General features: G+C 45.1%; 1 protein-coding gene across 3 annotated transcripts; it reads right to left on the reverse strand.

The window, feature by feature from the left end:
- Positions 1 to 714: 714 nt before the first annotated feature.
- Positions 715 to 2,626, reverse strand: LOC111915169 (uncharacterized). Of its 3 annotated transcripts, none has more exons than XM_023910846.3 (4): positions 1,740 to 2,626; positions 1,614 to 1,667; positions 1,335 to 1,396; positions 715 to 998 (listed from the first exon to the last, which is right to left on the reverse strand). In XM_023910846.3, the coding sequence occupies exons 1-4, from the start codon at positions 2,422 to 2,424 to the stop codon at positions 909 to 911; spliced, it is 891 nt and encodes a 296-aa protein (XP_023766614.1). In that variant the 5' UTR covers positions 2,425 to 2,626; the 3' UTR covers positions 715 to 908. The 3 variants fall into 3 exon arrangements, with proteins under 3 accessions (XP_023766614.1, XP_023766613.1, XP_052619945.1); XM_023910845.3 differs by having other exon boundaries at positions 1,335 to 1,513; positions 1,740 to 2,625; XM_052763985.1 differs by lacking the exon at positions 1,335 to 1,396.
- Positions 2,627 to 12,322: the final 9,696 nt, after the last annotated feature.

Below are 12,322 nucleotides of genomic sequence, written 5' to 3' on the forward strand. Positions count from 1 at the left end.
ATTAATAATTCAATAAAAAATATATTTTAAAAAAGTTATTTAAAAAAATTAATAATACAATAAAGAAAGAAAAATGCGGGGTTTGGTGTATAATTGTCTTTCCAGCTCATTCAACCAGAAATATATGATTTTGGGGCTTTCTGGGAAAGATATATCTTACCGAGAAAGACCCATTTTTGTGCAAATCAAACAGTCTTTCCGATCCATTCAGCCAAAAAGATTTGTTTGAATCTGAAAAGATGCGTATCAAACGGGGCCTAAGACCTAACTTAACTCCTGATAATCATGAAGAGTTGGACATGTATGTAAGTAACCTAAGGACTAGATAAAGCTTTACTTTCACTTTATAGCCGTTTCACTTTGTAGCCGTTATTATATCCGCATCATTTTTGTCATTATTAACGAGTCAAAGTGATGCCAAATTTCACATAACAAAGCTTTTCGTGTGTTCTTGTTATAAGTGACATTGAAAAATGGGCATACGAGATCTGAATGTGGGCCTTCCTAATTTAATCAACAGTCATTTTACTTTGAACATGAACCCATGCCATTATGGAAACCACGAATAAGGATCAAACTTGCAAAAATTTTATCTTTTGGACCTGATCCAAAAAAAGCATCTAAACACAAGGACCAAAAATGTAATTTATTCTTCTAATTATGGTGCTAATTAGAATTACTTATAACCAAACATCATTCAGATATAGCCAAGAGTCAACATAGAATCACAGATAACCTAAACATTAAACAAATGCTAAAATCTAAAACATTGTGCATGCTGCTAAAAAACATTACATACCAAAAATTTATATTTTTACGATACTACAAATAAAAAAAATATATATATATATTTACTGGAAATACAGAAATGAATATTTTTATAATAATACGAACAGACGAGACGAGACCTATTTTTTATTTAAATTGATTCCTTCCGTTGGATTTAGATCACTTTTGCAGTCCTCTCTCAAAACTCTGAGTTTCAATAAACTCGATTCCTGAAATTCAAAAAACAGTTCAAATCTCACAAATCAAAATTGGTAAACGTTTTGTAACAAACTGAAACATATAAGAAAAACACACATTTCATCTTCTTTATTTAGTTTTATGTTTTGTGCTTCTATTGAAATATATAAATTTCGTTTTCATTTGTTTTTATTTTTGGTTTAAAAGTTAAAACTGTTTGATTGTTACTTTTGTCAAAAAGAAACACATGTATATATGTTCTAGTTATCTTTTAGTTATTTGCCCTTCATTACATTAATTTATTTAAAGAAAAGATTTATCCCTATAAAGATTGAAAACTTAATGAGTGTTCAAACAGTGAAACTTACAAGTTGGTTGCTCTCAAGGGCAAAAATGTCTTCCATATGAAGAAAAAAAGACCTCCACTTATCTGTAAGATCAGACTCCAATTTTGAGAATTTACTTTGTTGCCCATATTTTCCAATTTCATTATTTCTACTATTTCTCTTAACCAAAATGCTAGCTTCTTTCTGGCTCTTTTTTATTGCTACACACACAATGAGCATATGAAATATGAATGCACATGAAAGAAAACAGCAAAATAGCAGATTTAAAAGTGAATATTTCAATATTTCATACAAACTCACCAGCTATTCTGCCTTTGATATCCTGATAGTGGAGATCTGACCACATGTAAGCAACTGATGAACAAAATAAAAAAACCAATTAACAACTTTTGATCCAATAAATGAAGATGAATCTTTACAAATTACCTTTCATGCAAAAAGAACATGAACAAGCTTTGATGGAGTCCATACCACCCTTTTGTTCCATGGATCTTTCTAAACAAGATGACCTAGATTCCTGGGAATCCAGTACTCTTGAAAAGTCTAGATAGTCTCCTTTGTTGAAATCAGAATTGTCAGGAGTAAGATCATCGCCATTGTTGGTGCTGATGCTAGCTTCAACTCGTTCCTTTAAATTATTTTCATCGGAGTCGATTCTTTCATCGTTTTCTGTTTCTAGTCTATCAAGTGGCCTTGTGGGTAATGATATGGGCGATGATCGGGTAGATAATCTCGCATCGTTACTAGATCTAGGAGTAGTATGAGAGTCGGCATTATGTCGAACACCTGGTGGACATGGTTCCTTGGTTTCACATGGTACCTTGGCTTTATGATCTATGGCATTCCCGTTTAACGAATCAATGTGGCTACATAAATGAGGCTTCAATACAGAATCCACAATCTGTTTGTCGAAGTTTTCTTTTTTATAGTTCTCTGTTGCAAGACGTTCTTTCTTTCCAAATCGTAAAGCTTCATCCTTGTTGTGATCACCCTCAGTGTTAACGCCTGATTTGGAAATCAACGAATACCCTCTTTTCCCAACAAAATTTGTAACATCTACCAAGGCGGACCGGGTCTTGGAAAACCCATTTGCCCAGATTTCCTCGTTCATAGCAAAATTATGCAGATACCAGTTAATCGAACTGCTATATTAGACAAACAAAATTCTGCGTATTTTACAGTTTAAAGGCACATCGACAAGCGAAAGGGACAAGGGGTTCCGAGGAATATCGGATAAATACTAAATTATCAAGATTCTCCAGGCGGGGAGGGTTTTCGATATGGAATAGGTTTGAGACCATTACTTTTGAAGAAAAAAAAATTGGGGAAAAGCGTCTGATATTTATTATGGTAAAATGTAATTTTAACTAGGCCTAGCAATCGCGTCCTCTTCGGCTTGGCGGGTTGGCGGGTTAAAATATGTCAACCCAAAAACGACCCATTTAAATATACAGGTCACGGGTGGGCGGTTTTAAAACGTAAACTCATATATGACCCACCAACCCATTTATTTATACGGGTTTACAGGTTGACGGGTTCGTGGGTTAGATTCGGTTTGGTGGGTCCGAATTTTAGACATTTAAGTCTTAAATATCCAAATGAAAATTAAAAACATTCATAGAAACATGTTACAGACTTAGCCTTATAGGTCACGACTTACGACCTTAGACCATCCACCACGAGTCAAAATGTCAAAACAATCAAATGGTCTATGAATCAATGGTATATATTATATAATACTTATTAAATATTAATACTTGATACATAAATACATTTAAAAATAAAATAATTTTTTTTATTAAGAATATAAACGGGTTGGCGGGTCAACCCGTTTATTTTTTGAGAAACCCATATTGTAACGACCAAAATTTCAAAACAATTAAAACTTTTCAAAAACCACCCATTTTAATAACGTTGTTACAAAAAGGTTTTCAATACATTATTTAACAGAGTATTTTTTCCCAGGTTCAAATCATAAAACACCAACGCGGGGAACGGTACGATCACGCCTTTGCCTTGTCACAGACTCCTGAGAACCTGAAAACATAAAACCACAACTGTAAGCCCGAAAGCTTAGTGAGATACCCCCAAAATACCAACCACATATATGCCCTTCCAGGCCACGACCTTCCGGTCCAAAACATATCGTCTTCCGGCCCATAACATATTGCCTTCCGGCCCATAACACATCGCCTTCCGACCCATAACCTATTGCCTTCCGGCCCATAACATATCGCCTTCCGGCCCATAACATAAAATGCCCACATAACATAACAGATCATAGAACAGCCATACATATCGAGTCAAACCCCAGACCAAGCAACTGTGCACATAACATATAATCATACAACAGATCACAGTCAGCAAATCGATCAACAGATCACATAACATATCATTACCCTAACCAAGATACCGGCCTAACTGGACACTAGCATAACATCGCCCTACGAATCAGTCAACATACTAATTACACACATACGCCTTTCCAGGCCATGACCTTCCGGTCCACATCGCAATGCCTTCCGGCCCACAACATGTAATGCCTTCCGGCCCACAACATATAATGCCTTCCGGCCCATATTCCGCAATATTATAACAACAGACACTACCCGAATTTCCATCCGATAAAGGGGTCGGCCTTGGTTCCGTAGACCCTATAGATATAGTGAGGATAACTCACCTCAAATCTGCCGACTGAACGGACAACCCAAGCTGCTCCGATCACTGATACGATCTCCACCTCTGGACAGCCACCAATGCACTGAACTCAAACAATAAACAACAATTACCAAAATACCCCTGGAAACAACTAGTCAACCCTTGGTCAAAGACAAGGTCAAAGTCAACCCCTGACTGACCCTACTCGTCGAGTCAACCCGATGACTCGCCGAGTTCCCATACTCAGAACTTCACTCAGACCGCGACCTAACTCGCCGAGTCACCCCGAGACTCACCGAGTCCCACAACTTCTGAGTCCTCTCGCATACAACTCACCGAGTCATCCCTTGACTCACTGATTCTCGACTCAACCAGAGAATATCGGAACTCTTCAACAAGACTCGTCGAGTCCAGGAACAGACTCGCCGAGTCTATGGCTATCTTCAACCTACTCGCCGAGTTGTTCATACAACTCGCCGAGTTTCAGGCCATCTTCATCCAACTCGCCGAGTTGTTCTTCCAACTCGCCGAGTCCCGGCTCATCTTCAAACAACTCGTCGAGTACCCGTGTGACTCGTCGAGTACCACTGGTCTGAATCCAAACAGAAGCAATCCAAGCCATGCAATTGATCCAAAACATAGATCTAGCTTCCTACAACCCCTTCATCACGTAAAGTGGCAAACTTTACGTGAATCCAACGAGATCTAGGCTCTTTGCACTTAGGTTTAGGGTTTGGGACATGAAAGCTTCACTAAACACTCCAACACAGGGACTTTCATGCTCTCTGATTCTTCTCCATTCCAAATCTGAGGTAGCAACCTCAGATCTAACCTCTAGACTTCCAATTACATCCATAGGCAAGTTCCCACAAACCCTAAAATGAAGAAACAACATAACAATAGCCCAAGAACGAGATATTACCTCCAATGGATGCCCCAACTGCAATGTAATTCGAATCCAAGCAAAGCCCCTTGCTCCAAGCCTTCAATCTTTCAAAATTCCTTCAATAATTACTTCTCCAAGCTCCAATCCACTCAACAATGGTGCTTCTCCGCGATTTAGGGTTTTCTGGGGCTCAAGGGGGTGATAAAGAGGCTGGGAGGAAAACATAATGTTCTTTATATAGGGCTCAACCCCAAGAATTAGGGTTTTCTCCAATCAGCGCCTACTCGCCGAGTCCTCCTCACCGACTCGCCGAGTCGGCTACTTAGTACGCGACCCAGTCGCGACTCTACTCGCCGAGTCCATCCATGGACTCGCCGAGTCACTCTTTCACAACTTACTCTTTTAGTCCTTCAACTCTACTCTTGATATTTCGGGATGTTACAATTCTCCCCCACTTAAATTAGGCTTCGTCCTCAAAGCTTACAACAACTCAACTCCAGAAATACTCCCACAACGTGCCACCTGGCCTTGATCGGACCAGGTCTCACAAGGCATACCCATCGAAACTTGAACACACTTTCCCTTTCATTACGGTGTCCTGACCACGTCTCGAATCGGGCACTGGCTGTACCCTCTGATAATCACACCCAATATCCGAGAATTACCCAAGATGCAACTCTGCTCCAAATCTCAACAATCACTCAACCCATAAGGGCTAGAAAACCCTAAACCATCGAATCCCCAATCCGAATGCCACTCTATCCATTCCGTGACGACGGAGTGACCCATTCTCAATCTCGGAGCAACTCTCACGAGTTCTCCTTTTGCAACCGCATACACATGCTGAACTAGCTCCAACACCCTCAGGTTGGGAAAACCTGATGCACTGATAATACCCTCAAACATTCCCCAGGATGAACCACTAATATACACCCCATACCCCTGATCAGAATCACACTGAGAGTTCAAGACTCTCTCTCTCCCTGCATCCCTTTCGAGCCTCATGGCTCTACACTTGCGGATTTTCCCTCCGCGACCTCAGCAGACATTCCAAACCGGGTGAGCTTCTAATCCACTGCCGCAAACACGCTGCTCAAAAACCATACTCAAATTGCTTTAATCATAACTCTGCTCTGCCACTTTCACTTCCGTGAACTTGCACTCCCTCTCGGAGTTACACGCATCTTACCTCTTTCTCTACCTTTACCAAGGAATCCACCCGACCACAATGTCACTCCGACAATTGCCACGGTGCTCGCCCTACGCTACACCACCCTTAGCGTGTCCGTTATCCATCCAGCACACTTACTCTGACTCTCCTCGCAGGGACTCTCAAGCCCATGCACTACCTCAACTAAACAAGATCACTACTCGGGGCCAGACCTTCCAATGCAATCACACTGCAACATACACAATCCGTAATCTCAAACTGATCCAACAATACCAGAAGAGTCTCCAGCATGACTGGACCGACTCACATAACACATATTAGCCACTCGAGGCTATATCTCTGTGGGTTCGTACACCCAAACTCTGTGAACCCTCAGGTTCTAACTCTGGGAACCTTCCGGTTCCAACTCTATAAACATGCATGTAACAGCCCGGAATCTCAGGTATTATTAAATTATGTTTTTGGGGTAATTTAAGAGGGGACTCGGCGAGTTGGAGCCTAGACTCGCCGAGTAGGATCGCAGACTTGGTCGCGGGTTCGCGACTGGACTCGACGAGTCCAGATATGGACTCGGCGAGTCTATGCTGTTTAGCAAAAACCCTAATCGTTCAGGTTGGGACGTATAAAGGAGACTTATTGGCCGTCATTATTCATTTTAGCCTTCTGAGAAGAACCCTAAATCGATTGTGTGCATCTGGAGCAAGGATCATAGGCCATTGTTGATTATAGAAGAGTGGTTGTGCAAGGAAGAGAAGAGATTGGCTAAAGGAGCAGCAAGGGGGTCACATTCTGAGGATTGGGGACACAGAGAATACATCATCCAGGTAAGAATTTGTGTATGCTCTGCTATATTGATGTATTTATGGATTTAGGGTTTATGGAACCCTTGTGTGATTAGATTGACTGTTACCCTAGTCCCCTAAACGAGTGTAACCCTGTATTGAGACCTTTGGAGGTCCAGAATGTCCCATGTCTATGCATTTCGGGAATTGATGAAGGTTTTGGATTGGAATCCTTATGCCTTAGGTCAAAATGTAAATTATGAATCATATGGTGTATCATGAGCACTGAAATGAGGACTTCACGTGATGGATCATCCTAGGAAGGCCAGACCTAGGAATGGTCGAAGCAGTTCTGACCTTAGGATGCAGTTTGAGCGGTTGCATGGCATGGACTCGCCGAGTTCGATGAGCAGACTCGGCGAGTAGCTTGAAGATTAACTGGGACTCGCCGAGTTGTTCTTCAGACTCGGCGAGTTGAGTCGGGGTGGCCCCGCGATTCTTCCAGGAGTAACTCGTCGGGTCAAGGAGGATACTCGACGAGTAGATAGGGAATCTCAGAGAGTTGGAGGACGTCTAGACTCGCCGAGTCGCCATGGCACTCGCCGAGTCTGGTCGAGTTGACCGTTGACCGTTGACCGTTGACCGTTGACCAGAGCTGACCTAAGTCTGACTTCTTAGGGATAGTCACGCTTAGAAGATATAAGTGTTAATGAGAGATATGTGATGTTATAGGGAGGTTGTAGCTCGTCGGATTGTGCACGAGTGATTTCAGGGTTTGCTAGCTTTCAGCATTCACGAGGTGAGTCTTCTCACTATACTGGACCCGGAAGGGTTGACTGTGTGACCGGAAGGTCAGATATGATATGTGATATGTATGCTATATGTGGTAAGCTGTTTGTTATATGTGCTATGTATGTTATGGGCCGGAAGGCGATTATGTTATGGGCCGGAAGGCGTTGTGTTGATGACCGGAAGGTCAGGGCCTGGAAAGGCGTATGTGCGTAAGTTGTATATTGGGGAACTCACTAAGCATTTATGCTTACAGATGTTATGTATGTGTTTCAGGTACTAGCGAGGACCGTGGGAAGGCGCCGGCATGATCGATACACACTGAAGGATGTTATTATGATCTTGGGATTTAGACAGTTTGTATTTGTCATGACACTTAAATTATTTATGCCTTGTTTTGAATGCAAATACTTTATTTCTAAAATGAAAAATTTGTTTGAAAATTTGCGTTGTTACAATTGGTATCAGAGCCTTGGTTTGAGGGATTCGGGTGCACCTTCGGGCGTAACTGAACTCAAACCGAGGATTTGAGGAAAACTTTTACAAATAAAGGCATAAACTTTTATGAATGATTTTGTGGTGAACAAGAAAGAAGCAGTGTGTACGATCAGTCAGCGCCCGAACGGTAAAGATCCCCAAAATACCTTACAATATTATATGATATGAATTGTTATGCATGCTAGAAGACTAGGTATTCATGATAGGACTAGAGTGGCCTGATTTGTGATGCCTTAGTCTAGGGAAGTTTGCCGATATGAGATGCTTTGCTAGGGTGCGGGTAGATAGCACATAACAGAAGTAGAGTACTCACTACCCGGGGTTTGAGGAGGAAGACTTGGGATGAATGCTGATGCGGTGTGGTCAGTAGTATTGGGCCCGTACTACCGAAGACACCGGGTCAGTGGGAGACCTAAGTAAGAATCCCTGGATATCGGGGACTGAGTAGGGTTGCGTTATCGAGTGCAATTATACTCGATGGAGTCTCTGATAGTTTTATGTTGTATTTCAGAGACATCATGGTTAGACCACGCCACGGAGCGAGTTCGAGCGGTGTGAGTGACGAGGAGATTCGTCAGATGATTCACGAGGAGGTAGCTGCGGCGATCCGGGCTGAGATCCCGGAGATGTTTGGGTCTATTAAGACCACCCTGATGGAGACGTTTGATGAGCGGTACGCCGCATTGACTGAGGCTGCAACCGCTGCAGCTACCGCAGCTGTGGCCGCTGCTAGGCCACAGGGGGGTGACTCGTTGCTGTTCCGAGAGTTCAGCAACACGAAGCCACCAGAGTTCGATGGGACGCAGGATCCGATTGCTGCGAGGAGGTGGATCGCGGATATAGAGGGGTGCTTCTACACTTGTTCATGCCCGGAGCACCTGAGGGTACGGTTCGCTTTGAACCAGCTCCGTCTGGGAGCGAAGGACTGGTGGAAGTTCGTGACGGCGAACTTCACTTTGGCAGAGATTACAGCGGTGACATGGGAGGGGTTCACTGCTATGTTCAGGGACGAGTACGTTCCCCCGGTGGAGAGGGAACGATTGGTTCAGGAGTTCTTAACCCTCAAGCAGGGTACTGATTCTGTTGCGGTGATCACGCGGAAGTTTCATGAGAGGGCGATGTTCTGCCCCGACCTGGTGTCCACAGAGCAGGCTCGGATGAGCCGGTACTTAGGTGTTTTGAGGAGGGATATCCGGGAGTTTGTGTCGAACTCCACCTATCATACTTTTACTGAGCTTCAGGCGAATGCCAGGAAGCGTGAGATCGAGTTGGAGACCCAGGCCAGGGAGGAGGCCGAGTCTCAGCAGGTGGACCGGCGGCCGGCTCAGTCTCAGCCGGCAGCCAAGCGGACCAAGTCCGCCGATTCGAGGACGGGAGGTACGAAGGGCCGCACTTGCGGAAAGTGCGGCAAGGGTCACGATGGGGCGTGTCGAGCTGGTGCTTGCTACAAGTGCGGCAAGGAGGGGCACATTGCTAGGGAGTGCCCCAAGGGGTTTATGGTTTGCTTTCATTGCAACCAGACCGACCATCGGAAGGCCGAGTGCCCTCAGCTTCGTCAGGGATCTACACCTACTGCCAGGACTACTGAGACTCGACCGGTGAAGGTCGAGGCCCCGAGGGCTCGTGGGAGAGCCTTTCAGCTGACTGCGGAGGAGGTCCGCGCTGCGCCCGATGTTGTGGCAGGTATGCTGTAATTCATGTATTTATTTTAATGTCGAGATGTTATGCTTATGTTATTATATGCGTAGGTACTTTCCTTGTGAACTCTGTGCCTGCCTTAGTATTGTTTGACTCGGGTGCGAGTAGATCCTTTGTATCTTTAGCCTTTAGTCAGCATATCAGCATTAGTCGTGAGTCGTTGAGTCGGCCTCTGAGGGTTTCTATAGCTGACGAGAGAGTGATTTGTGCCACGGAGGTTCTCCGGGGATGCGTGTTAGAGATTTTCGGGGTCGAATTCCCGATTGACCTGATTCCTATTGCGATGGGTGATGTCTGTGTCATCGTGGGCATGGACTGGTTGAGCCGATTCAGCGCAGTCATCGACTGTGAGCGTCAGCTGGTGACTATACGAGACCATAGTGGGGGAGTTCTTTCGGTGTACGGCGAGGGTACCCGTTCGGGATCAGCTTTTTGTTCGGCCGCTAGGGCGAGGCAGTGTCTACAGCAGGGCTGTAAGGGTTTTGTGGCGTATGTGATGGATACGCGGGGGGTTTTCGAGAGACCGAAGTCAGTTGAGGAGGTCCCTGTGGTGCGTGAGTTTCCAGATGTTTTCCCCGAGGAGCTGCCGGGAGTACCTCTTGTGAGGCAAGTAGAGTTTGGTATCGATCTAGTTTCGGGGGCCGCGCCTATTGCTAAGGTGCCTTATCGTCTTGCACCTCCAGAGATGCAAGAGTTGTCCTCGCAGCTCCAGGAGTTGTTGGGGAAGGGATTCATTCGGCCGAGCAGCTCGCCATGGGGAGCACCTATTCTGTTCGTCAAGAAGAAGGATGGTTCACACCGGATGTGCATTGATTACCGGGAGTTAAACAAGTTAACGGTCAAGAACCGTTACCCGTTACCGAGGATTGATGATTTATTCGATCAGTTGCAGGGAGCATCTTGGTTTTCCAAGATCGATCTGAGGTCAGGGTACCATCAGGTGAGAGTGCGGGATGAGGATGTCCAGAAGACAGCGTTTAGGACGCGATATGGACATTATGAGTTTGTGGTGATGCCTTTCGGGCTCACCAATGCCCCGGCTGTGTTCATGGATCTCATGAACAGGGTATGCAGGCCGATGTTGGATCGGTCAGTGATTGTATTTATCGACGACATTCTGGTGTATTCGAGATCTAGAGAGCAGCATGAGGAGCATTTGAGGGAGGTCCTTGAGGTATTGAGGTCGGAGAAGCTTTATGCAAAGTTCTCCAAATGTGACTTCTGGTTGCGGGAGGTCCAATTTCTAGGACATGTTTTTAATCAGAAAGGGATATTGGTCGATCCGGCCAAGGTTGAGGCGGTGATGAGTTGGGAGGTGCCGAAGTCACCCTCTGAGATCAGGAGCTTCCTTGGGTTGGCAGGGTATTATCGGAGATTCATTAAGGATTTCTCCAAGATCGCAGTGCCGCTCACCAGATTGACCCGGAAGGGTGTTGCATTCTCATGGGGGCCCGAGCAGCAGACCTCCTTTGAGACACTTCGCCAGAGGTTGTGCGAAGCCCCAGTATTAGCTCTCCCGGAAGGAATGGAAGATTTTGTAGTATATTGTGACGCATCAATTTCGGGACTGGGTGCAGTGTTGATGCAGAGGGGTCATGTGATAGCTTATGCGTCGAGGCAGCTGAAGCCTCATGAGGTGAGATATCCCACGCATGATTTAGAGTTGGGGGCAGTAGTGTTCGCTCTCAAGATTTGGCGTCACTACCTGTATGGGGTTCGATGTACGATATACACGGACCATAAAAGCTTGAAATATTTGATGGATCAGCCCAATCTAAATATTCGTCAGAGGAGGTGGTTGGATGTAGTCAAGGATTATGATTGTGAGATCCTGTACCACCCGGGCAAGGCTAATGTGGTAGCCGATGCATTGAGCCGCAGGGCGGAGAGCACTCCATTGCGAGATGTATGCTTGAGACTGACTGTGATGACTCCAGTATTGGATGCTATTCGTGGGGCACAGGCCGAGGCTGTACGACCAGAGATACAGAAGAAAGAGCGGGTCGTTGGGTTAATTTCAGAGTTCGTTAAGGATGGACGAGGGCTTCTGACGTTTCAGGGTCGGGTCTGGTTACCGTTCGTGGGCGGTACGCGTATTACTTTGATGGAAGAGGCTCATAGATCGAAATTCTCGATCCATCCCGGTGCTACGAAGATGTATTTGGATTTGAGGAAAGAGTATTGGTGGCCTTGTATGAAGAGGGACGTTGCATGGTTCGTTGAGAGGTGCTTGACCTGCCGTAGGGTTAAGGCCGAGCACCAGAGACCGCATGGCAAGTTACAGCCATTGGAGATCCCCGAGTGGAAGTGGGAACAGGTCACTATGGATTTCATCACCAAATTGCCGAAGACTGCCAGGGGAGTTGATGCAATTTGGGTGATTGTGGATAGGTTGACGAAGAGTGCACACTTCCTTGCCATCAGCGAGAGTTCTTCAGCGGAGAGGTTGGCGGAGGTATATGTGAGAGAAGTGGTATCTCGGCATGGAGTGTCGATCTCGATTGTTTCCGACCGTGATGTGCGCTTC

The sequence above is a fragment of the Lactuca sativa genome, chromosome 5 (assembly GCF_002870075.4).
Source record: "Lactuca sativa cultivar Salinas chromosome 5, Lsat_Salinas_v11, whole genome shotgun sequence".
Classification (NCBI taxonomy): domain Eukaryota; kingdom Viridiplantae; phylum Streptophyta; class Magnoliopsida; order Asterales; family Asteraceae; genus Lactuca; species Lactuca sativa.

Bases quoted from the DNA above. Each gene is read 5' to 3' on its own strand.
- LOC111915169 (XM_023910845.3), bottom strand. From the start codon at position 2,424: ATGAACGAGGAAATCTGGGCAAATGGGTTTTCCAAGACCCGGTCCGCC. The intron at 1,514-1,613 runs GTGAGTTTGTAT...TTGTGTGTGTAG, and splicing joins TATCAAAGGCAGAATAGCTG to CAATAAAAAAGAGCCAGAAA. The intron at 999-1,334 runs GTAAGTTTCACT...TTTGAATTTCAG, and splicing joins CCCTTGAGAGCAACCAACTT to GAATCGAGTTTATTGAAACT.